General features: G+C 40.6%; 4 protein-coding genes across 7 annotated transcripts in view; 2 read left to right on the forward strand and 2 right to left on the reverse strand.

Moving 5' to 3' along the window:
* Nucleotides 1-253: 253 nt before the first annotated feature.
* On the reverse strand, nt 254-2,722 carry mzt2b (mitotic spindle organizing protein 2B). 3 transcript variants are annotated; one of them, XM_015057971.1, is made up of 5 exons: nt 2,590-2,722; nt 2,244-2,432; nt 2,011-2,159; nt 1,074-1,211; nt 254-406 (listed from the first exon to the last, which is right to left on the reverse strand). In XM_015057971.1, the coding sequence occupies exons 2-5, from the start codon at nt 2,417-2,419 to the stop codon at nt 261-263; spliced, it is 609 nt and encodes a 202-aa protein (XP_014913457.1). In that variant the 5' UTR covers nt 2,420-2,432; nt 2,590-2,722; the 3' UTR covers nt 254-260. The 3 variants fall into 3 exon arrangements, with proteins under 3 accessions (XP_014913457.1, XP_014913456.1, XP_014913458.1); XM_015057970.1 differs by having other exon boundaries at nt 2,582-2,721; XM_015057972.1 differs by lacking the exon at nt 1,074-1,211 and having other exon boundaries at nt 2,582-2,716.
* Nucleotides 2,723-3,077: 355 nt separating this feature from the next.
* Nucleotides 3,078-9,873, forward strand: trim23 (tripartite motif containing 23). Of its 2 annotated transcripts, XM_015057967.1 has the most exons (11): nt 3,078-3,227; nt 3,813-3,975; nt 5,132-5,253; nt 5,345-5,623; nt 6,569-6,751; nt 6,831-7,046; nt 7,133-7,267; nt 7,344-7,473; nt 7,567-7,677; nt 8,499-8,623; nt 8,717-9,873. In XM_015057967.1, exons 1-11 carry the CDS (start codon nt 3,129-3,131, stop codon nt 8,894-8,896), a joined length of 1,743 nt encoding a protein of 580 aa, XP_014913453.1. In that variant the 5' UTR covers nt 3,078-3,128; the 3' UTR covers nt 8,897-9,873. The 2 variants fall into 2 exon arrangements, with proteins under 2 accessions (XP_014913453.1, XP_014913454.1); XM_015057968.1 differs by lacking the exons at nt 3,078-3,227; nt 3,813-3,975; nt 5,132-5,253 and having other exon boundaries at nt 5,361-5,468; nt 5,540-5,623.
* A 275-nt stretch (nt 9,874-10,148) lies between these two features.
* Nucleotides 10,149-17,788, reverse strand: ppwd1 (peptidylprolyl isomerase domain and WD repeat containing 1). The gene is made up of 11 exons (XM_015057966.1): nt 17,323-17,788; nt 17,107-17,209; nt 16,010-16,113; nt 15,808-15,928; nt 14,027-14,474; nt 13,771-13,961; nt 12,285-12,474; nt 12,012-12,193; nt 11,825-11,906; nt 11,514-11,696; nt 10,149-10,684 (listed from the first exon to the last, which is right to left on the reverse strand). Exons 1-11 carry the CDS (start codon nt 17,576-17,578, stop codon nt 10,541-10,543), a joined length of 2,004 nt encoding a protein of 667 aa, XP_014913452.1. The 5' UTR covers nt 17,579-17,788; the 3' UTR covers nt 10,149-10,540.
* A 136-nt stretch (nt 17,789-17,924) lies between these two features.
* The window catches only part of cwc27 (CWC27 spliceosome associated cyclophilin), a 33,849-nt gene continuing 28,423 nt past the window's right edge, over nt 17,925-23,350 (forward strand). The window contains exons 1-10 of the mRNA XM_015057969.1: nt 17,925-18,170; nt 18,319-18,415; nt 19,379-19,491; nt 19,629-19,772; nt 19,856-19,954; nt 20,042-20,145; nt 20,953-21,022; nt 21,602-21,678; nt 21,759-21,795; nt 21,902-22,056. Coding sequence (XP_014913455.1) covers nt 18,129-18,170; nt 18,319-18,415; nt 19,379-19,491; nt 19,629-19,772; nt 19,856-19,954; nt 20,042-20,145; nt 20,953-21,022; nt 21,602-21,678; nt 21,759-21,795; nt 21,902-22,056 — 938 coding nt within the window. The 5' untranslated portion in view covers nt 17,925-18,128. The remainder of the gene's footprint in view (nt 18,171-18,318; nt 18,416-19,378; nt 19,492-19,628; nt 19,773-19,855; nt 19,955-20,041; nt 20,146-20,952; nt 21,023-21,601; nt 21,679-21,758; nt 21,796-21,901; nt 22,057-23,350) is intronic.

The raw sequence follows: 23,350 nt of genomic DNA on the forward strand, positions 1-23,350 counted from the left end.
ATCCATCATCCCTTGTGGTGAAAGCATACTCACTAAAGAGGAACGGTAGTTTGAAATGTTTAGTATTATTTGTCAAAATGAATGTCAAGATGAAAAAAGTAACATTTCTTTTGTCGTTGACAAGCCAAATGGACGTAAAACATTAAAACAAAGAACAAATAATTCTAACCATTTGAGACGTAAACAGTGACAGAGTAAACAAATAATTTATATGAAACTAAGCCTTCATATTTACATAAGGTCGCACAACGAAGAGGCTCTCATGAGGAGTTTATTTGTGACGAAGAGCTACTGCTGCCTGAGCTCTTGGTCTTCTGCCCTCTGGTGGCGCTTGGCTGCCGCTGCACCTTCTGGCTGGAGGGCTCTCGACTCTTCTCACTCTGGCTTGCTCCGGGTTTATTGCGCACTGATTGAAAAAATAAAAACATAACCAACCAATCAAACAAACAAACAAACAAACAAACAAATCAGAGGTTAAGATAAAATAAAGATGATTTTCTGATCTCTGGTTCCAAGCAGCACGGCACTTATGGAGTCAGGGAAGGGAACAACGGAGTGAGATGAGGCACATGTTGCCAAATTTTGATTAATGCTAAATTAATCCAAAAATAATTTATTGTTTTCCAGATGTATAATTTCTAACTGCCTCTGCTTAATCTGACAAAAAGTCATAAATAAAAACAGTTTCTCCCCTCACTAACTTCTTCTTCAACTTTTTATGCTAACATAAAATATTTGTTAGCATAAAAACCTTTACTAACAAATGTTTTAGCATAAGTAAAGTTAGCATAATATTTTTAAATGTTAAGTTGGCATATCATTTTTATGCTTACATGCAAATGTTAGTATAACATGTATAACAAATAAAAGAACTGCATGGTGAATATGAAAACACTCACGGACGTTCTAGTTTAAATATGCTTGCGCGCACTCACATGCACACACACACACAAAAAACTGTTTCCATTCAAAACAATCAATGGGATGAGGAAGTCTCTGGGTTTGTATTGTAAAAATTACGATAACTGCTGTTTCTGAGGAAAAAACCCAGATGGAGGTGAAGGAGAGGGGACCTTGAGAGTGAGCTGAGCTAGCATCTTGGGGGCCGTAGACCACAATCTTAGTGTTGACCCTTGCGGATCTGGGGGCTGACGCTGAATGGTGGGCTGCAGCGGGCTTGGGGCTTTTCCCAGAGACCAGAGATTCTTCCTCTTCGGGAAGCAGGGGGCACAGAAAGAAAAGAAACAATTTGTGCGGAACAGAAAAGAAATCTGAAGAAACAGTGGCAAACACAGAGGCTATGCTTGGTCTTCATTTCACCAGTAAGGACTGGAAAGCCCTTACTGGTGATGTAAACAGGGAGGAATTGGTGTGAGTTTGAACTGAACAATAACTTAAGGAACATGTGGATTTTACAGATGTGAAACAGGAAGTGAGGAGCAAAGAAAAGATTGTGGGAAGAAACTAGTAATAATAATAAGAACAGCATTTATATTTGCCGGGTATTACCACAATATCAAGGCACTGCTGAGGTATGAAGCAGTAAATAAAAACTACCAATTATTTTTAGGCTCTCTGTTGAGATGCACAGATCCGATGTTAATATCTGTGTTGGTCTCGATCTATTCAGTTTAATTCTACGCTCTGTGCTCAGAGGGACGTCTAATTGCACTGAATGAACAAATGAAAGTTGTGTTGTTTTTACATGTTTGACCAGACTTGTGAAGATATTAGTGTGTCTGAGTGTGTTGTCCTGGTGCAGAGTTATCAAATAAATTTGTGTTTAGAAAAAACTGGTTTCCATATTTATCTGAACTTGGAAAATGATAAAAGCAAACTTCTTCAGACATTTAAAGACTAGGCGGTTGTAAGGTGAACTAGTTGTGACACAGTTCCAGTGCTATCAATACTCCTACAGAGTAATGTTTATCTAAACAGGTCCTTCAATGTATTTTAGTTTAAGTCTTAAGACAGCTGTTCCTTCCTCCTAACTTTAACAAGCACACTGACCTTTGACCTCTGCAGGTGCTGCAGTCGTGCTCGCTGTGTGCGAGGATTCTGCGGAGCTTTCAGTGACTCTCAGGCCCGCACACATTGCCTTCAGCGTCTGGAAAACTGCTTGAGGGGCCACATTCATCTTCAGCAGGTCCACGATAATCCTGGTAGGGCAAGGACAAATCAGTTCACTTCTCCACCAGGCAAAACAAAAAGATTTCACATTTCTGCCGATTTGGGACACTCACTTGAAGACTTCCTGATCCACTGTGATCCCTGCAGCTTGGGTCAATTCAAAGAGTTCACTCTCTTCAGCACTGAGGACCTTCTTCTTCTTTATGGCATATTTCTGCACGTTACTTGTGACGACCATCACGGGAGAGTCAGGGGCCGTGGCCCCCGTCTGCTGGGCCTGCTGAGACATCACTGGTGGAAACCTGAAGTATTGGCGATAACAATAACAACTGAATCAGAAAGTGTTTCTCCCGCCGAATATAAAACCATGGTACATTCGTCTTTTTTTTTTTTTTTTTTTTTAGATTTTTATCACATCCAGTACAACAACACGTTAAATTAACAAACATACCAACTCGCAATGCTTAAATAGGATTACTGTTGTCATGAAAGGAGTAGTTTTCCACTTGTAACGGCATACAGAATCATTTGATGAAACAAGACGCGTCCAAAATGCGTCACTGATGCAAAATAGCGCCGCGCGGGATGATGGGATATGTAGTCAGAAGTGCTTAGAACTTGTTAGAGCTCGTTAGTTTATGTAAACTTAGCTTTAGCGTCTATTTTTTTATAGTTAGCGTACCTGCCTTGAACTATAATATGTAAGCTACAACGTCGTCTGGCAGCACATTAAATAAAAAAGATAAATAAGCTTATATAGTTGCTTTGTTTATCACACCTTTTCATGTTTTTTTACACTTCACAATTATGCCCTACTTTGTGTCTGTCTATCACATAAAGACCCACTAAAATACGTTGGCTTTTACGGAGTTGACCTGATAAAGTGTGGAAATTGTCAAATTATAAAGTTTACACAGGGTAGCTGCGGATGCTAACTAGTCCTAGCAAACGAAAGCGGAAGTGCTCGGGGGGGTTGTCCTCTCCGCTGTCGTCTGAGAATGGCCGCCGCTGCAGCAGGGATAAACAAGCAGGGCGCTGTAGCGACGATGGAGCCCTGTCTCCGGCACGGGAGGGGAGCGAATGGAAGCACCGTCAAGGTTGGAATAATGTCACTGGACATTAACAGCCAGACTCGGGTCGCTGTGCGGGGTTTCTTCGGCTATAATGAGGAGCTAAGGTTGCTGCGTTGGCGTTGTTGGCAACGGATGCTAAAGGACAATCTAGCTCTTATAGGAACTGCGTATGCATATATATTTATTTATTTATTTTTTATCATGAAAGGGTTGCTTTCTGATTATTATTGAAGATATATGTAGAATGTAAGGCGGGCAGGTATTGTTGGGAAGCGTTGTTGCATGCTAATAGAGCTCTGTGTGCCATCGCTAGTCGGCGTTTGCACTGGTTCAGTAGCACTGCAGCTGTTTGAAACTAAAACTCAGCAATCACAAGTTCACACGTTGTGGGGATGCTATGGAAAAGCTGCGTGTTGCTTTGCGTTTGCATTAAGAAAAAAAAAGAACAGAGGATCCAAGTTAATTGCAACTTTCTCCTTCGGATTGACATTTCATAACTACATTCCTTGGAAGCATCCTTCCGCTTTTTGTTCAAATTAATCACCCTCTCTTTACAGTTGTCAAAGCTTTGGAGGACGGGCAGTTCACTTTGCTTCGTCTCTGTTGCAGGTGTTGGAGTGTGGTGTGTGTGAGGACGTCTTCTCCCTCCAAGGAGACAAGGTCCCTCGCCTGCTGCTCTGCGGTCACACGGTGTGCCATGACTGTCTCACCCGGTTGCCCCTGCATGGCAGAGCGGTCCGCTGCCCCTTCGACAGACAGGTCACAGAGCTGGGTGAGGGACCGGGAGCTGCTGAGCACTGATGCTGACTTTCTGGAGAAGTAAAATAGCAAGACTAAAGGGGAAAATAGTTTCATTTACTACAGAGCTCCTTGACTTTTTTTTTCTAACATTTTGTTATGCTGCAACCACAAACTTCAGGGTATCTTAATGGGCCTATGCGTGACGATTGACAAAGTACTAAGTCATGTTCAGGAAATTAGAATATTAATGAAAAAGGCATTTATTACTGTTAATTATTTTTGTGCTTGGTGAAATTGAAAACAACAACGCCTAGAAATGTGTATCTAAGCACCCAATGGTGGGCGGTTGTCATTTTTACTCTTCAGAATTATGTTGTTGACAGAAAATGACCCAACACTCGTGAGTCCAAATTTGAAAAAACAAAAAGTTTTCTTCTAAATATTTTAATTAAAAGTTAGAATAAAAAGAGAAAATTGATTCCCCAGACTCGAACACCATATGTTTTTGTATTTTGTATTGTAATGTAAAAAGTTTTAGTTTGTTTTGAATTGTAATTCAAACAATTCAAAACAATTGTTTTGAATTCACTGCATTTACAGTAAAAATGCAGTGGGGTTCACCAGCCCAGAAGCGGGCAGAGTACCCAAAAATTGTGCTCAAGTAACGGCGCAAAAAGTAGCCATTCAAGAAATCAAGGCCAAGTCAAATTTATTAACATGTTTACAACAGCACAGCGTGCTTTACAAGGTAAGAAGCCAGCCAAAATGCTAAAAGGCATCAAAAGGTCAAAAACCAAAGGAATCAAAAGCCAAACTTTGGACAGAGGAAAAACTTTAAAAGGCTGTTAGGCTGTTAGGCTAACAAAGACAGATAGAAAGGAAAAAGACTAAATATAAACAACTAACTCAAGTTAGAATAGGAAAGTATTTTGTAAAAAGGCTGCTTGAGTACTGAGCAACATTTAATCATTTAATTTTACAAAATCACATGGACTGAAATATAAATGAAAATGAAAATGATGCACATAAATAACAAAATCAGTTTCAGCGCCACTGCCTTTACAGTGTAGGGGTCGCAAATTAGTTTCCAGAAATGAAGCTTACTTGTCCAGAATGTATTGTACAGTTTGTACCCTCTCTCCATTTCTTCCAGTTTGCTGTAAAAATCTTTTACTCCGTCTGTGTAGGGGACTCTGGAGTTTGGGGTCTAAAGAAGAACTTTGCTCTGCTCGAACTCTTGGAGCGCCTCCAGAATGGAGCAAGCAACCAGTCCGGAATGGCCGAGGACGCCCTGAAAGGCATGGGAGAAGTAAGGCGGCCATATTCACAGGCACAGAAAAATCTCTACGCATTTTTAAAAACAGTACAAAATCCACTCCTCTTCTCCCCCCATTCCTCAGTGTATAATCCGTTGCGATGAGGACGAGAGCCACACGGCGTCCATGTACTGCACGGTATGCGCCACGCACCTGTGCGCCGAGTGCTCCCAGCTCACTCACTCCACCCGCACGCTGGCCAAACACCGCCGGGTGCCGCTGGCCGACAAGCCCCACGAGAAGATGCTGTGTCCGCAGCACCAAGTCCACGCCATCGAGTTTGTCTGCCTGGAGGAGGCCTGCCAGTCGGGGCCTCTCATGTGCTGCGTTTGCAAAGAATACGGCAAGCACCAAGGACACAAGGTAGGCCAGGGGTCAGGTTGGGCCCGCAGACATCGATGTTTTTTATTAAGTGAAAGACAAACATGTTGTGAATTTTGATGCTTTTCAAAACTTTTTAACCGTGGTTTGCACACTTCTACTAATGATCTCATTTTTAGCTTAGCGCTTTTGCCAACTCCTAAAAACGTTTCTCTCACTCAGCTTCATTTCAGACAGAATTATCAGAAATGTTTGTCCAAGAGCTACACAAAAACATCAGATTAGTATTTTGAAGTATTTTAAATAAATCAGTAAATGTTTTACTTAACACAAGACTCCACTGGTGAAGAAAAATTATGTCAAAGTCCTTTTAGAAATTGTTCCACAATAGTGGAACAATTTAGCACTTGTGCTAATCCGCTATTAGCAGAGCAATTTTTTTTTGTTTAGCGTTTTGCTAACTTTGAGCTTTTTAGCACACTTAGCTTCCCCTGAATGAATTTTTCTAGATAAACTCTAGAGGGATAATTTACTTGGTTGCTTTGTAAACCTTAAGTTGAATAAAGTTCAACATCTGTGTTGAAGTTTTGGTTATGAACTGTTAGCATTTCATCAAGTAATTAGCCAATTATATCCTTGGGAACGAAAATAACTGATTTTATTGTGTTGAGGGCAACACACTATGCCAGGACATCAAGATGGTAGAAGTTAGCGCTTTAGCATTAGTTTCTGCAAACACCATGTTAATAGAGGTATATACGACTAGGGCCTTAGGGTTAGCAGATCTAAGTCTTTAGTTAGCAGTGCCCTCCACTGCTTTTTAACAGCTTAAAATAAAACAATTATCATGACCAATCAAAATCCAGACCTAAATCCGAACAAGAATCTGTGGCAAAGCTTCAATATTTACATTTACAGCTGCTCCTTGTCTAACTCGTGAAAACGTACCGCTTCATTAAAGATCCCGTCTGAATGCGTTCTGTGCAGCACGCGCTTCTGGAAACGGAAGCCAACCAGATCCGTGCGTCCATCCTGGACATGGCCCACTGCATCCGAACGTTCACAGACGAGGTGTCCGAGTATTCCAGGAAGCTGGTGGGCATCGTGCAGCAGATCGAGGGAGGGGAGCAGATAGTAGAGGACAGCATCGGCATGGCGCACACGGAACACGTAAGGCTTCTAGCTTCCACCTGAATGATGACGCTTTTTCCTGCAAATGTTTGTTTTAAAACATTTTTTACCCCGGAAGGTCCCTGGAACGGCGGAGAGCGCGCGCTCCTGCGTCCGTGCGTACTTCGCCGACCTCCATGAGACGCTGTGCCGTCAGGAGGAGATGGCCCTGAGCGTGGTGGACGCTCATGTCAGGGAGAGGCTCATCTGGCTGAGGCAGCAGCAGGAGGACATGACCATCCTGCTGTCTCAGGTCTCCACCGCCTGCCTGCACTGCGAGAAAACCCTCCAGCAGGTCAGGAGCCTCTTTAAGCAAACACAAACAAACAATCAGACGGATTCACAAACATTCTTGAGTTATCACGTTATTTTCCTCCGCAGGACGACTGCCGAGTGGTGCTGGCGAAGCAGGAGATCAACTGTCTGCTGGAGACTCTTCAGAAGCAGCAGCACCAGTTCACAGAGCTGGCCGATCACGTTCAGCTGGACGCCGGCATCCCCGTCACCTTCACTAAGGTACCCACTGTCTCCACCCACAGACACTTTAAAAAAAAAAAACACCAGACGGCTGAGGGATGTGTTCTCCTTCCAGGACAACAGAGTCCACATCGGTCCAAAGATGGAGATCCGAGTCGTGACTCTGGGACTCGACGGAGCGGGAAAGACCACCATCCTTTTTAAGCTGAAGCAGGATGAGTTCATGCAGCCCATCCCGACCATCGGTAGTGCCTCTTTTTAAAAACGCGCTACACCAGGCTGCAATATCAACAGTTAACATCTAAATCAAAGATGTTTCTCCTTCCTGTTTCTCCCAGGTTTCAACGTGGAGACGGTAGAATATAAAAACTTGAAATTTACAATCTGGGACGTGGGAGGAAAGCATAAACTGAGACCTCTCTGGAAACACTATTATCTGAACACTCAAGGTACGTTCAGGTTCAGGTTGAGTATTTAGAAAGTTTACTTGTAAAAAAAATTACTGTCAAGTGGGAATAGAAAGTAAACCTAAAGAACAGTCAAGCAGGCAAATTGATTTTCTCTTAGCATCTTAACTTGTCATGGTAAGCACTGCCCAGTCTGAGCGCCGCTGGAGGCTTAGGACAAGTTAGAAAATGTGTATGAACCAGCAGACGTCTTCATTCTGTTCTCTGACTTCAGGCGGTTCAGGCTGCCGCTAACTAGCTGCTAATATTTCTAGCTAACGAGCGCATTAGGGTCATTGTAGGTAGAAGTAAAGAGTGCAGTAAATTTCCACTTTTGGAGCTCCAGAACTTTACATGTTTGTTTTTCTTTCTTGAAAATATGTGAAATTATTTGCAAAAGTTTTTCTTACAAATTTATGACTTTTCCAGCCTTTTTATTTTTTGTTAATCAAAAAAAAATAATAATCTACAATGGTCCTAGTGCGCAGTTGTATTTTCCTCTATCTAATTTATCATATTATCGTAGAAATGATCAATATCATAAAAATTAGCGATATATTATCTTATTGTTTATCTAATTTACCATAAAGGTAAATTCATGGCCAGTTTGTTGGACGATGTTCGTCTTCGCTACTAGCTTACTTCTGTTGCCAAACCACAATGTTACGTGCATTTTGTGCAAGAAAAGCTTTGCACTGCTACAATGTTTTCTTTTGTACATTTCTGTCGTGATGCATGGCTTAAGATTTATTCATAATTGTTTTAAAAAGGTTCTTAAAAAACCTTGAATCTGACTTTGTGAAACCCGTGGTTTGTTCTCACAGCGGTGGTGTACGTGATCGACAGCTGCCACCGAGACCGACTGATGGAGGCGCACAGCGAGCTGGCCAAGCTACTGACAGAGAAGGAGCTGCGGGACGCCTTGTTGCTCATCTTCGCAAACAAACAGGTAAACGACCTGTTTGTTATTATTATTATTACTTTTAATTTTATCCCGGCTTGGAACTGAGCCCTTCACTTTTTCGTGCTGCTCTCCTCGCAGGACGTTCCGGGCGCCGTGTCGGTGGAGGAGATGACGGAGCTGCTGAGTCTGCACAAGCTGTGCTGCGGGAGGAGCTGGCACATCCAGGGCTGCGACGCCCGCAGCGGGATGGGCCTCCACGAGGGGCTGGACTGGCTCTCCAGGCAGCTGGTGGCTGCTGGAGTCCTGGATGTAGCTTAAACATCATCATCATTATTAATCTGCCACCGACGCGTCCTGCACTTACTGACTTTACCCCAAACCTCCAGGACGCGGCTGAAAGCCCGGCCCCTCGTTTCATTTTCCTCTTGAGTAAAGATGGAAACGCCTCCCCTGGTTTCATTAAAACCACGGACAGCTTCTAAACTCTCCGAATGAATCCCCAATCATTCGTGGTCATCAACTTTACTTCATTAATTAGCCGGCTTGAACCTATTTACTCTGAAACGCTCCTTGTGCTGCGACAGTCTAGACTCTATTCTTTCCATTCAGAGTCCTTGTTGTGATTTTTTTTTTTTTTTTAGCTTCAGTTCTGTAAGTTTAACTCACTAACCGTTAGCTAGTTCAGGTAAGCGACTACAGTGACCTTGTATTGTAAATCCAGCACATCTTTGCAAATGACGTTAGCAACAGAGGTAGTAACCAGTTATCGCTTCAGTGAGTCCAGTGGCTTCAAGTCGGTGTTCGCGTTGCCTCATCGCCTGCTGTAGTGCAATCGGCTCGTTTCGAGTCGTCTTAAGCTAGTTTCTCAAAGTGTGTGAACCTGTTTGATTTTCCGGACTGGACTTGAAGGGGTCGCACTGCTTGTTTCCGGTTGAATGGATTGCTTTCTGTTACAGAGTAACTGTTTACTGAATTTATTTATAGACAGGAAAGGAGGGAGAGACGTAGAGGAGAGGGGGGCGTTTCTGTGAGCAGAAGATGAAATGCCAGTTTCTTTTTTTCCGTTTTGAAATCCATTTCCGCCATGAATGGGGGAGAAAAATAACAGGAAGTCGTGATTGAGATCCAAAGTCGTAATTTCCACTTTCCAAGTCGTGATCTTGAAATGCAAAATTATAATTTAGACTTTTAAAGTGACACGTAAGAGAGCGAGCGTCGCTTTCCATCTCATAATTCAGAGTTTGAATCTCACCATGACTTTAAAAGTCGACATTGACTTTGAAAGTTTACTTAAGTAAAAAAAAATAAAAAAATTGTGTCCAAAGTTGAAATTGACGTTGGATCTTCGAATCTCATAAATACGACTTCCTGTTGGGCTTTTATTTTCTCTCTCATGGCAGAAACAAACTTCCGTATGTGGAGCCAGATGAGCATTGACCTCGTTAAAGAGAAAAGATAAAAAAATGTGAAACTATCTCCTCACTTTGCGTGTTGATATGGAAGCGCGTAGAAGATGGCGCACCGTTTTAATCCAAGACGTTAAACCGAACACTGACACTTAACGACGAACCATGGTTTGAGTTGGATCTTTTATTCATTGCTATGTAATGTTTAATATTTGTATCTATGTATAAAAAGGAAAAGAAAAAAAAATCACAATGCACGTGTGAAAAAGCCTTTTCATGTAGTTTGTGAGAACTGAGGCGTGGAAGAACAGTACGCAGTGAAACCTTTGTTACAAGTGGACTTGATGACAGCTTTTGTAAATTATAAATAATGTGATGCTGTAAAAAACATATTAAAAATGTTTGACATCATTTGTACGGCTGAAGTTTCCTCCTTTCAACAGTTATCTAACCCAGAACTTGATGGGTAAAAAAAAAAAAAAAGGTACAATTCAAAGTTTTCTTTTAATAAGTCTGTAAAAACGGCCATCACTGTACAGGCAATTGAAAGAGCGAATCATTTGATGGTGATGTTGATGATGCTGATGTCTTCGTAGGGTTTGTCGGTCTTGGGGTTGACTTTAGCGTTGGAGATCCTCTGCACCACCTCCATCCCTTTGATGCACCTTCCAAACACCGTGTGCTTGTTATCGAGCCACGGCTGCAGAAAAGCAAGAGGAAACCAGAAGAGTTGAAGTCAGTCAGCAGAGCTTCTGGATGAGTCGCCAAATTAAATTTAAGACTTTTTAAGACCGCTATGGATGAAATTTAAGACCTGCATCATGACAGAAATGACAAGAAAATTGCATATTGTGCTATGTTTTCTACATCCATAACCCCTGTAGATTCAATGCCGAAACAATCGTCGTTCGGCATCCTGGCGATAAATTTGCACCTGTCCAAGACGATTGCAAAAAAAAAAAAAAAAGCCTAGCCAGGTAGCTAACAAGTGTTTATTAGCTAGTTAGCGGTAGCCTCAACCACATTGAATCACAGATGTCTGTGTGTGACTCACACTGCTGCTCGACAGGAAAGTCCAGTGAGGAGAAAAAGAATTAAAACTAGCTTATAATCAACAGATTGATTACTAAAGTATTTACTTTAAAAAGTGACAAGACAATTGAAGTGCAAAAAGAAAATTATTTTTAATTATATCATTCAACTTTTTAAAAATTTTAACTAAAAAAAAAACACATAGGGCGCCGCTAACACCGCACTTAGCTAGTTTTCTAGTGGAAATCCCACCGTGGATATCTTCATATTTTTCCATTTTTAAATTTTCAATGCGTTGTTGTAACATCTACAGATACATGAATCTGGATCGGAGCCATATTCAGGTAGTCAAACGTCAAAGTTGAGAGTCGCCTGCTTGTTCACAACTTGACAATACTTCAGCAAGTAACAAAAAGAAAATAAACTCGTAAAAGTTGAAATCTTTTTAAAAATGGCAGTAATTCCTGCTTGGTGAGTCGGTTGTGAGGGCGACTTACTGTGGGAACCACGGTGATGAAAAACTGGGAGCCATTGGTGCCGGCACCTGCGTTGGCCATACTGAGCGTGTACGGGCGGTCGTGCCTCAGCGTGGAGTGGAACTCGTCTTCGAACTCGCCTCCCCAGATACTCTCCCCACCCATGCCTGTGCCGGTGGGGTCTCCGGTCTGGATCATGAAGCTCTGTGGAAAACGAGAGGCTTGACTTCGGTTTTTCTTCTTTCAGATTTTTCAATCAAAATCGGCTCATTAAAGCTCGGCAATCTCCCAGAAAACAATTATTGTTCCGCCCACTGGTGACAAAAACCTACCTTAATGACTCTGTGGAAAATGTGATTGTTGTAGTAACCGTTCCTGCTATGAACGCAGAAGTTCTCCACAGTTTTGGGACACCTAAACACACACACACGCACACACAAAGAAAAAGCAAAGATACTTTCTAAATCCTGAAACATAGGAAGCAGCTCCGAACGCCTCGTGCTCAGGAGTTAAACCTACTCCACGGGGAACAGCTTGAGGTGGATGTCGCCCATGGTGGTGTGGATGATGGCGCTGTCCGACACTCTCTTGGGCCCCTCGGCCTGAGTGGCGGCCATCACCTCCTCCTTCGAAGGCTTCTCGTTGAAGATGTCTCTGTCCGAGTCGGCGCTCTTCGTGTCCTCTGGTTCTCTTTTTGTAAACTAACAACAACAAAAATCACAATGAGAGATTAAAACAGAAAAAGGTGAGAAAAGAAGCTGGCCGTTGGAACGAGCCGTCCGGCCGTCTCACCATGTAGAAGCGGTTCTTCTTGAAGGCGGAGCAGAAGATGGTGGGGTCGGGCTCGACGTTCTGCAGGGCGGGGTTGTCGGAGGCCTTCATCTCTATGGTGGGTGCCACCTCCATGGCCTTGGCCACGCCCTGGAACAGGCACAGCTGCACCACCCGGATGTTCTCCTGCTTCCCCAGGATGCGCACACATCTGGGACGAGAGGCCGGACGGCAAGGCAAGGAGTATCAGGAAATAATAATAGTTTAATAATGGAATTATGTGACTAAAACATGTGAGAAGCAAAGTTGTCTGAATGGAAACTAGTGGATTTAATGTAAAACATGTTTGTTTGTTTTTTTTGCAGTTTAAACTGCCCCTTCCTTTAGATAATGTTCTTATTATTTACTGTCAATTAAAAGAAAATAAAAGTTAAAATGAGAAGTTTACGCACACCAAATAAAGAGACAAGCATAGCTGCGTTTCCATTGGCCATAAAGTTCCACAATTTGACATTTGGAAAACAAATGTGATTAATGGACACACATTAGAAAAAAAAAAAAAAAAAAAAACTATTTTGGTGAAAAGTTTTGGCATCAAGTTGAAATCTGAGTTTATCTGATCACATTTGTTTTCACATCCCCCAAGTCACACCATCAACAACCAGATAAAAAAACATAAAAGAAACGAAGGATACGACAGGAAGTGATCAGAGGATCGTGGCGCAGCATGTTTTTGAATGACTTATCACATGATTGATCACATGATGATCACATGATTATTCATCGTGTTTCTTGTTTAATGGAAACGCCGCAACTCCAGTATTGTGTTTCTTCAACATTAGCAGTAGACTGACAAGGTTCTGCGCATTTTCATAATGGAGATGCAGCCACACTCTGAAGTTCAGACCAAACTTCTCTTGTTTTTAGATCAGCCTCTGACAGGTCGTCTCTCATTATTGTGGCAAATCAAAATTATTTTGGTAATTCTAATTGACCCAAGAGAAATAAAAGTGTACGTAAACTTCTGGTTTTAATTGTGAAAGAGACATGTAGATATGTTGAAAAAGATATGATTCTGTTTGCAGTTTCACAGATGGACATGAACTCACTGCTCAGCAATAAAACAATTAAAATCAGGGCAATCATTTGAATTTGGACAAAGAAATCCTCCTCTGTTGAAAAGCTGCCATTTTGAGAAACACTCCAAACATTTGACACCCAGTGTCAGGTAGTCTGCACTACCTGTCTAAGATGGATGATTGTTATTTGTTGGAATATAATCTTGGTTGCCAAGACTTCAAAATCCATTTTAATTATTTTGGTTGTTTTGCTTAATTTGAATATTTGAAATGTTTTTCTTTCCCAGTGGTAAAATTAAAAGTTTTGTTTTATCTTTGAATGGGTTTCATTAAGCTATTACTACTTGATTATGGTCTCAATAACTATATTATCATTTATTGCAATCATTTCTGAGACAATTTATCATCCGGCAAAATGCATTACCCACCGGTTAGTTTCCACGTTGATGACTTTGATGCCCAGCATGGTCCCATAGAGGACGAAGTGGCCCGTCTCGTCGAAGATGATGTTGGTCAGGCGGACGCCGTCCACCTTCTCCAGCTCTCTCTCCACGGCCATCCGCCGGCCGAACTCCATGTCGGGCAGCTGCTGCCGCATCTGCTGCAGCTCTGTGAACATCTGAAGACGAGCAAAACACCAGCATGACGTCACTGCAGGGCGCGGCGGACCCGCGGTCAACTCACCGTCAACGATTCGTCGAACACTCTCATCAGCTTCCCCGTCAGGAAGCGGAAGATCCGGACTTTCCTGTCGGACGCGATGGTGGCCATCTTCTTCCCGTCGGGGGAGAAGGCCAGGCTGATGGGATAGGTTTTGTGCTTGGCGAATTCATACAAGTCCGTGTCCGTTTTGTACTCCCAGCCCACGTGTTTGGGGAATTTGAACTCGTTGCGGAGGCCCGTCCAGTATTCCAGCATTCCCGCTTTGTCGGCCGACACGATGACTCTGAATTTGGGGTTCAGGCGGATCTGGGTGAGCGGCGAGGAGTGCAGCTTGTCGAAGACGTGAAGGGGCTCGTTGCTCCCCCTCCCGTCGTACACGAAGATCTTTCCTGTAGGTTTCTCTGAGCAGGCCACGGTGCAGATGGCGTCGCCCGGGTTGTAGATCCACTCACACTGACCTGGATGAAACCTGCAGGCACAGAGGAAAAACTGTGACACAGTCAAAAGGATCAATATGTTTTAACTTTGTACACATTTTGAGACGCTACAGCCACAAACCTTCCAGTTTACATTTATGCTCTGTTTCATGCTGGTTTATATGACAAAGTACTAAAGCCAAGGTAGGAAAAAAATGAATAGGTTATGAGAACGAAGTCGTAAGAATACGAGAAAAAAAGTCAGAAGGATGTGAGATGTCATAATAATATGAGTGTGGCAAAAAGTTGCACAGTAAAAAGTCATATTATGAAAATAAGGTTGTCAAAAGTCAAGAAAAGGATCTTATTACCATGACAAAAATAATACAAGAATAAAGTTGGAATAATTCGAGAAAAAAGTCAGAATACAAAAATAAAGTCATAGTAATACGAGAATTAAGTCGTAGTGGTGAGAGAACATACAACAAAGTCACGAGAATAAAAATGTAATATTATGAGAAAAGTCATACAACAAAAAGTCGGAATAATACGAGAATAATGTTGTACGACAAAAAGTCATGAGATTAAAGTCATAATAATTCAAGAAAAATGTAATGATACAGGAATGAAGCCATAATAATACGCAAATAAAATGGTATAAAGGTAAAGTGGAAATAATACAAAAATAAACTCATTATCTCAACTAAGTAAATGTAGGCTTGTGGCTGGACCATGAAAGAATGACAAGTTTTCCTTCAACTCTGTGTTAGGTAAATTGTATTATCAACTATTTGTTATACTGTTTTATATGTTCTTAGTTTATGTACTCTTATTTGTTTAGTCATATCTTTTAAGAAATGTTTCTGTGTTGTTAATCATTCTGATTTCCTTTCTCAGAGGGCCTCTCTGAAGAAGAGCAGTGACAGCAGCTCTTCACAGAACGCCCTGCTTTGACCTGTTAGATAGCTATAAAACCATCGCCGATTCACAACTTGTCCTGTTTGATCCTGGGTCAGGAACTAGATAAGCTAGTGTGAGATAGATTGTGTTGTTAGTTAGCTATAATCTTGGCGCTGTGACTGTGTGATGAAGTGTCTTTTCCCCTCCCCTTAGAGTTACAGCGCTCTCTGTGATTAGGGATCCTAAAGACAATAAAAAGAGAGGAGCAGACAAATGTGCTTTCAGAGCGGTAGGAGATTTGTAACTGAAAGCACATCTCTGTCTGTTCTCCTCGCGAGTACTGAGAATCTAACTCTCTCTTGTCTTTCCTGTGTTATTTGCTGTGTTTCATAGGTGTCAACTCTGACACTCTGTAAATGCATGTAAAATTTTTTTATAAAAATAATAAAATCAGTATTTTCTGTGTCTTTGCTGTGCTGGACTCACCCCATCTTCAGCATGTTGATCATGTCGAAGTTGACCACATCGAACACCTTCATGGCCTGATCGTCCCCGACGGAGCAGAACAGAGCTCCTTCTGCGCTCACTGCGATGCTCTCTATCACAGCTGCACACAGAGCAATGACACCGTTCAGAACCGGAGCAGGAGCCGCAGCGGAACGGGATTCAGTTTCAATTCAGTTCATACAGAGATGACTGCGAAAGTGTTTCACAAATTCAATTCCCTCGTCCTCTTTCTTCTTCCAGAATTTCACGTGGCCGTCCTGGCTGGCGGTGATGATGAAGTCTGTCCTGGAACAGAGGCGCACATCACAACACGTTTACACATGTTGACCTTTTCATATCGATTTTTTAAGCCGTCTACCAAATAAATAAGACCACAAAGGTTATTTTTACACAGCCTGTGGCTGTTTTATATGGGTTTTTTTGTGTGTGTTTATTCTCTCACCAACTTAAAGTTTGTGGATTCAATTTGTCTTTACGCTAAAAAACATCCCATTGCAGGTTTCTGACTTGGTCTTTCAAATCAAACAAATGTTAATTATAGACAGAAATAATGTCATTAAATACCAAAAGCAGCGTTCAAATTATGGTTTCATTTCTAAACTATCCTAAAAAGCAACACATCCTGCACAAATCTGAAGACATTCAAGAGCAGATGAGGAACAAAGTAGGGATGCACGATATATTGGTACTAACATTGGTAACGGCTGATATTAGTCATTTTTTGACATATCAGTATTGGTCTGATAAATACAACTGAGTTGATATGAACAACCGATATTTATTTTCATCTTGTTGCCATCTGTATCAGGCCTTTTTTCACCCCACAAAGGTGTCGAAATGGTGGTGATAACTGCCATACAATGTGGCAATAACAATACAGCAAAGAATGATTTGGAGTAAAGTAATTGTTGACGAACATATTTCAAATGAACATTTTGCACACCGATGTAATATTCAGTCATCAACGAGTCTCAAAAGAACCCAGAACAATATCTAAAGACGCACTGCAGGTGTGATTTATCTTAGGTAAGGTCAAAGTCATGATTTAACAAGATGGTTAGCAGTAGTACAGTCTATTTAAAGAGACTCTATGCGTGAGAAAGTCCCAGATCCAAAACAACACAAAGCCAATTCTTACATCCGGACTGCCTTTGATCAGCTTAAGATCAGAATTTAAAATACTTTTGAAGTAGGCGTGATAAAAGCAGTCGCTCTTTACTCAAAGTGTCCGATGAGTCCTACTTCAAGAGTGAACTTTTCTTGTTTCTCGTCACTTACTTTGAACAGACCAGGTGTGTGATGACGTCTCTGTGCATGTAGCTCCGCTCATACATGGCAGATGATGGGAGGTTGTCCAGGTAGACACGCTCAAATTCGAGGACTGATGAAAAACAGCCAGCAAAGGGAGAAATAAACAGAAGGGCTCATTAGAGAAGACATTAGAAGTTGGACATGACCGCCATAATGTTGTTAATTCGCTCCTAAAAACACCACCTTTTCTCTTTTTTGCTTTCGTGGCTTCGCTCGGCATGGGTCCGACCCAGTCCGCATCTTCTCCATCTCCATCCCAATCAGAACCTCTCTCCTTCTCCTGACTATCATCAGCTTTTCGCTTCAACTCCACATTGTTTTCGGTGGCCGCCATTTCTGCGAGCTTCAGACTGGTCCTTCTTTGCTTGCGGTACTTCCGGTCGGCTCGGATTTTCAGTCTATTTCTTTTATAGCTCCAACAATACATTATAGTGCACATATATTTCTTATTTATTTTTCCTAATATTGAATTTAAGCATGCGCTTAAACTGGAATATATTCTAAATACATTTCTACTTTAATTTGTGACTTCCGGAACCAAATATACCCGTTGCTGTTTCTGCGTGCCAATTATCATAGAGCATTCGGATTAAACCAGTGCTCATCCACTGAGGGGTGCTATTGTATGATATTAAATTAAATATTTCTGTATATGCTGGGGTTTCTTGCTCTATATTCATTCAAGTTTACTAAAAAAGTTTAGAAAAATATTCTCAACTTTAATCATAACTAAAAGTCATAAAATTAAAACAAAATAATAATTATGCTTATTGAAACTACCCTTGAACTCGGAAATAGCCTTTAGACTAGCCAACATGGTTGTGGGAAGGAAATCATAATATTTTTCACATTTGCGAAAAGCAATTCTCAATTTAAGGATAATTCACTTTCTTGCTACTATTTTTTATATGAGCAAAGTGTTTAAAGGTGAAGTAACAGGACTCTCCGTATATTACACACACAACAAAACGTATTAGCTCAGCTGCAGAATGAGCAACATTTACATCCAGGAGCCTCCCACGAGTGGAAAGGTGGGCGCTTTTCTTGTTAAACCTGCAAAGTTTATACATTTGTGGGGTTTTGACTAATAACTGTGTCCTTGTCAACGAAAGGAAATATGGGGGAAATGCGGAATGCAGAGTTTCAGGTTAATATGTCTGCCCCTGTGTTGCGTTTAAGGTCCTGTTGAAGACCACAGCTGGGGAGATTGATATCGAGCTGTGGTCCAAAGAGGCTCCTAAAGCATGCAGGAACTTTGTACAGCTGTGCATGGAAGGTAAGAATGTACCTGCAGTCAATGCAGAAAAATCACAAACTTACAGCTGAATGATCCTGTATCTAGAATACGTGACAGAAAATTGTTGAGTTTATGCTGAGAAATAACGCACTAAACTATCTAAATATTAGCTGCCATTTAAATGAATAACTTCGGTACATCACCTTACCATCATCACCAATGTGCTCTAATATTATTTTTTCATATTTATGTGTAGAGAGCAAAATAATATCAGGTTTTATGAAGGGAGTAGCATTTGTTCTTTATTTAGAAATAACTGTCTCTCTTTGCATCCACTTTTACTAGATTTTTTTCAAGGTAAGGTTTTCTTAAATTGAGCACCCTCCGCTTTTACTTTCATCCCCCGTAAAGAAGTCTAAGCAAGCATTAAAACAATTGAAAAATCCAGCTTTTAATTTTATATATTTAATTTAGTGGCAGTCAAATTCTACATAGAAAAAAAAATAGGATTTACATGAAGACATACCCACACATCATTTGCTTTTGCTGCTCCTCTGTAAACTTCTGGAGGAATATTATTAATAATAATAATTGTACATTTTATTTAAATAAGTATCTCAAATGATACAGCACAGTAAAGCAAGATGAGATAATCCTTTAATAGTGCCAAAAGTGTGAGCAAAATGTCATTTCTTGATTATCAGAGCACACAGAAAAAATACTGAAAAACTATAAGTGTGACTATACATACAAATAGACACATATACAAGTGTTACTGGTGCATCTAAAACGAAAAAAAAAAGTAAAATTAAATATACAAAAATATATAGCTATTTTTATACAGCTTTGCATTTTCAGATCTCAGTACATACATTAAATATAAATTTACAAACAGACACATACTTACAATAGTAAAGTAAATAGTAAGTTAAGCCAAATTAAAGCTGTGTTTAACTCAAAGTGCTACTGCATTGTTTTGTAATGCGGTTCTCTCTTATCTAGGTTACTATGATGGGACCATTTTCCACAGAGTGGTTCAAGATTTCATCATCCAGGGGGGGGATCCGACCGGCACAGGAACAGGTGGAGAGTCCATCTACGGGCGCCCATTCAAGGTCGTGATGCTTTTTTTAGAAAAAAAATTCCTTAATGTTTTATAGAAATTTATAAACCAAAGACGTCTGAAAAGGAAATAAACTTCATCCCAAACTTAACTGGCATCAAACTGCTTCTTTCCTCCTGAAACGTTTAGGATGAGTTCCACTCCCGGCTGCGCTTCATTCGGCGGGGCTTGGTCGCCATGGCGAACGCCGGGCAGCATGATAACGGCAGTCAGTTTTTCTTCACGCTGGGGCGCGCGGATGAGCTCAACAACAAGCACACAATATTTGGCAAGGTAACGTTTGAAGGCTTGCATTTCCTCCACCTGGACTCCAGACGGAGATAACGCCGTGGCCCCTGTTTTCCATCCGTCTGCAGGTCACCGGAGACACGATTTACAACCTGCTCCGGTTAGCGGAAGTCGAATGTGACGCAAACGAGCGGCCGCTGAAACCGCACAAGATAAGAACGGCCGAGGTATTTCACTGAAACCAGTGTGTCTTGTTTTCTTTGGGGGTTTTTTGTTTCGTAGGGTTTTAAGGGTTTGTTGCCAATATCTTCCAGGTGTTACACTCTCCTTTTGATGACATCATACCTCGGGAAACCAAGAAATCAAGAAAGGAAAAGGATAAAGAGGAAGTGAAAAAATCCCAGTCCAAAGCCACAAAGTGAGTGTTCAGATTTTCTCTTTCTTTCTCTTTTTGCTGCTGATGAAGGCCCAAAAAGAGAGCAAAAGAGAATCTGTATGAATAATAATCATACAGACATTCATTTTAAAAGAAATATCAGACATTGTACAAAAACCAATCTGAAAAATCAATAATTTTGGACTTTATTTTGATCCATGTGAAATGAGGCATTACTAAACTGTTTGATCTTAATGGGAATACTTGAGTCATAGCTATCTGATCATATTAATTTGATCATTGTGTCTTATTTGTCTTTCTTTCCACACACTGCCATTGTTCTATGGTGTTATTTGGATAATCAGATAAGGATCCACCAATCCACTTTTTTCACTTCCGATTCCGACATCTGTGACTATTACCGATCTAATACAGAAAAACAATGTTGATTGGATTTAAATTGCTTTTTTTTTTAACACAGACATAAATGCACTGAATTACAAATTTATTTAATAACTCTGAATCAGTACAGCTCACTTAAATACACCATTAGCTTCACAATCTTGGTCAAACATGTAAAAACAACTTTAATTTGTTCAGTCAGTACAATTAAGAGCATAACGGCCATAGAAGTAGACTGAATAGATCCTCCCTTTATAGATGAGACACATTTTACGTGGCACTCGATCTAGATTTGTTTTCAATATCATAACCGATTCAGATATCAATATCGGATCGGTGCATCTCTACAATCGGACACCTTAAGTAATATTTATCTCCGTCATGTTATGTTTGTTGTCGACGATTCAGTGAAAAACAAAAAAAAAAAAAACTTTTATTTTTTTGTAGGAATTTCAACCTTTTATCATTTGGAGAAGAAGCTGAGGAGGATGAGGAGATGGTGACTCAAGTTAGCCAGGTACAGATTTATTCCTACCCCCATTTCAGCTCCATCTTCAACTAGACGCCACGTTGTAGATTTTTATGTATTAAAGGGGCAGTATTATGTAAAATTGACTTTTTTGAGCTTTCTTGTCATGCTATAATGTTATTTCCTCATCAAAAATACACCTGGAGTGTTGCCTTGATTATTTCATGCATGTTTGGGAAATCCTTTAATCTCCCGTGGCAACCATTCAGCAGGAGTTTTTAAAGAGACAAAGGCCCAATTTTAAGATGTTATATCACGAAGTCAAATTATTCTTAAGTCATATTTGATATATATTCAGCAATTGTATAACAACTGAAGTTAACATAGTTACTTATTTGTGCTATAAAATGATACTTTGTGCCTGGAAAATACATAATGCTTCCTCTTTAATGGGTGGGAATACTTTGAGAAGACATGTAATTGGGACAATTGATGGATAAACTGCAGCTTGGTGTTTAAATCACTCAGTAGGTGATGTTTTTGTGAAGACCAAATGAGTTTTTCCACTTTTCTCAAACGTTGTTTTATCGCCAGCCTTTATCTTCATCTTTATTATTTTTCCATCAGACGTTGAAGGGAAAAAGCAAAAGCAGCCATGATCTTCTGAAAGACGATCCCAGACTCAGCTCTGTTCCAGCCGTTAAGTACGTCCATGAATCAATCATTACTGAACCTGTTATTTCTCATTTTTAAAATATGCCTGTGTTTATCCTGTTTTTAAAAGAGGAAAGAAGAAAGCCAGACTTGGGAATGCGTCTAATGTAAGTCGGACGGAGCGCTAAACGGATAAAGAAAGACGAGTCGTGTATCTCTGATTGTGTTCACTTATGTTTAAAAAATAATATATATATTACTCTTTTATTCCAGTCAGGCAGCGAGGCAGATGATGGCGATGACGAATCCGACTCGGAAGAAAAGGAGAGGATGAGAGAGCTCATCAGTAAAAAGCTTAAGAAAGAGAAAGGTGCAGAGAAAGCGGCTGAACCTGGCGAGGCGGAGACAGAGAAGAAGACCAGCCGCAGGTCATTTTCATTTTCACAATTTTAAACGCAGCTTTTCCTCATTTCTAATCCAATCTGCTCTTGGATTCGGTTCCTAAGCATTAAAACGGTTAATTCACTTGCAATGTAAGGTGATGACCTGCAGGTGGCGCTGTTGGAGTGCTTCTGAAAACGCTGGCTGGAGCTAAATGTTTGCCACTAAAACCTTTGTTTTATTACCAATGAACACAGATCGTCAGTCCAGGCGAGACCACCAATAGCTTGAGTTATTTTATTCAGATCAGACTACTCAAAATTGTCATCTCAGTTTTCAAACATATTGCTTATCTATGTAACTAAAATAGAAAAAAAGGGAGAAAAAAAACAAAGAGTTGTACTACAATAAGACATCTAAAAATGTCTCATCCTGAGACGATAATAAACTCAACCCCGGGATTGTTTGACAAATTTGATCTAAAAAGGTCTGTAAACTCCCTCAGCGCTACCTTGAAATTTCACAACCACATAAAGGACTTTATGGAAGACTTTGGCAGCTTCTGGGCGAGGCCCTCCTAAAACAATCCTGAAGTCGTATTAAATTTGTCTTATTGTGGCAGGAAATTACTGCAGAACAGCAGTTTTGTTGCGTCTGTCGGTTTCTCCAATGGGTTTGTGGTGGATTTTGTTAAAGCTTTCTTTTTTCTTTCTTTTTTTTGACATGGAAACACTGAACAAAGGGATGTGTCTTTTATACTTTAAAATAGCTGCCATGCAAAAATATCTCTGTCATTTAATGTAACATGGTTGGTTTGTTGTCAGGAAGTAGAAGATGAAACTCAGTTCTCCTTCACAGGTTTTCTTACCTGCTAGTTTTGGCTCAGAGAAATGTTAGCCAACATCTTTTTAACTTCTTAAGAGAGGCACATGCTAGAAATGTTTGATAGCTGGTGGCAAGTTTGTCAACCTAAGATAAATGTCTCAGTTATGATTAATAGAAAAGGCAAAATCGCTCCGTCTCTCTCAGAAATCCTGTAAAGTCAGCTGTCACAGAGAATGACATGTCGGCTTTGTATGTTAGAGGGGATGTAAATTAGACATCAATTTTAAAACATATCAAGTTAGACCTGGTTTGGTAAAGTTGAGGCTCACTTACTCTACTAACTTCCAGACAATTACTATGACATGTAATATCAGAATAAATTTACAGGAATTTTATACATTTTGAAAGAAAAAGCCTCAAATATTCAACCAGAATTATGCCGGTGGCTTGTTGACGGCAACAAAAATGTCATGGTATTTTCTCAAAGTTCTAATTACAAAAAGGCATTTATTCAAA

The sequence above is a fragment of the Poecilia latipinna genome, unplaced genomic scaffold, assembly GCF_001443285.1.
Source record: "Poecilia latipinna isolate Pla-1442-1.1 unplaced genomic scaffold, P_latipinna-1.0 Scaffold1502, whole genome shotgun sequence".
Taxonomy (NCBI): domain Eukaryota; kingdom Metazoa; phylum Chordata; class Actinopteri; order Cyprinodontiformes; family Poeciliidae; genus Poecilia; species Poecilia latipinna.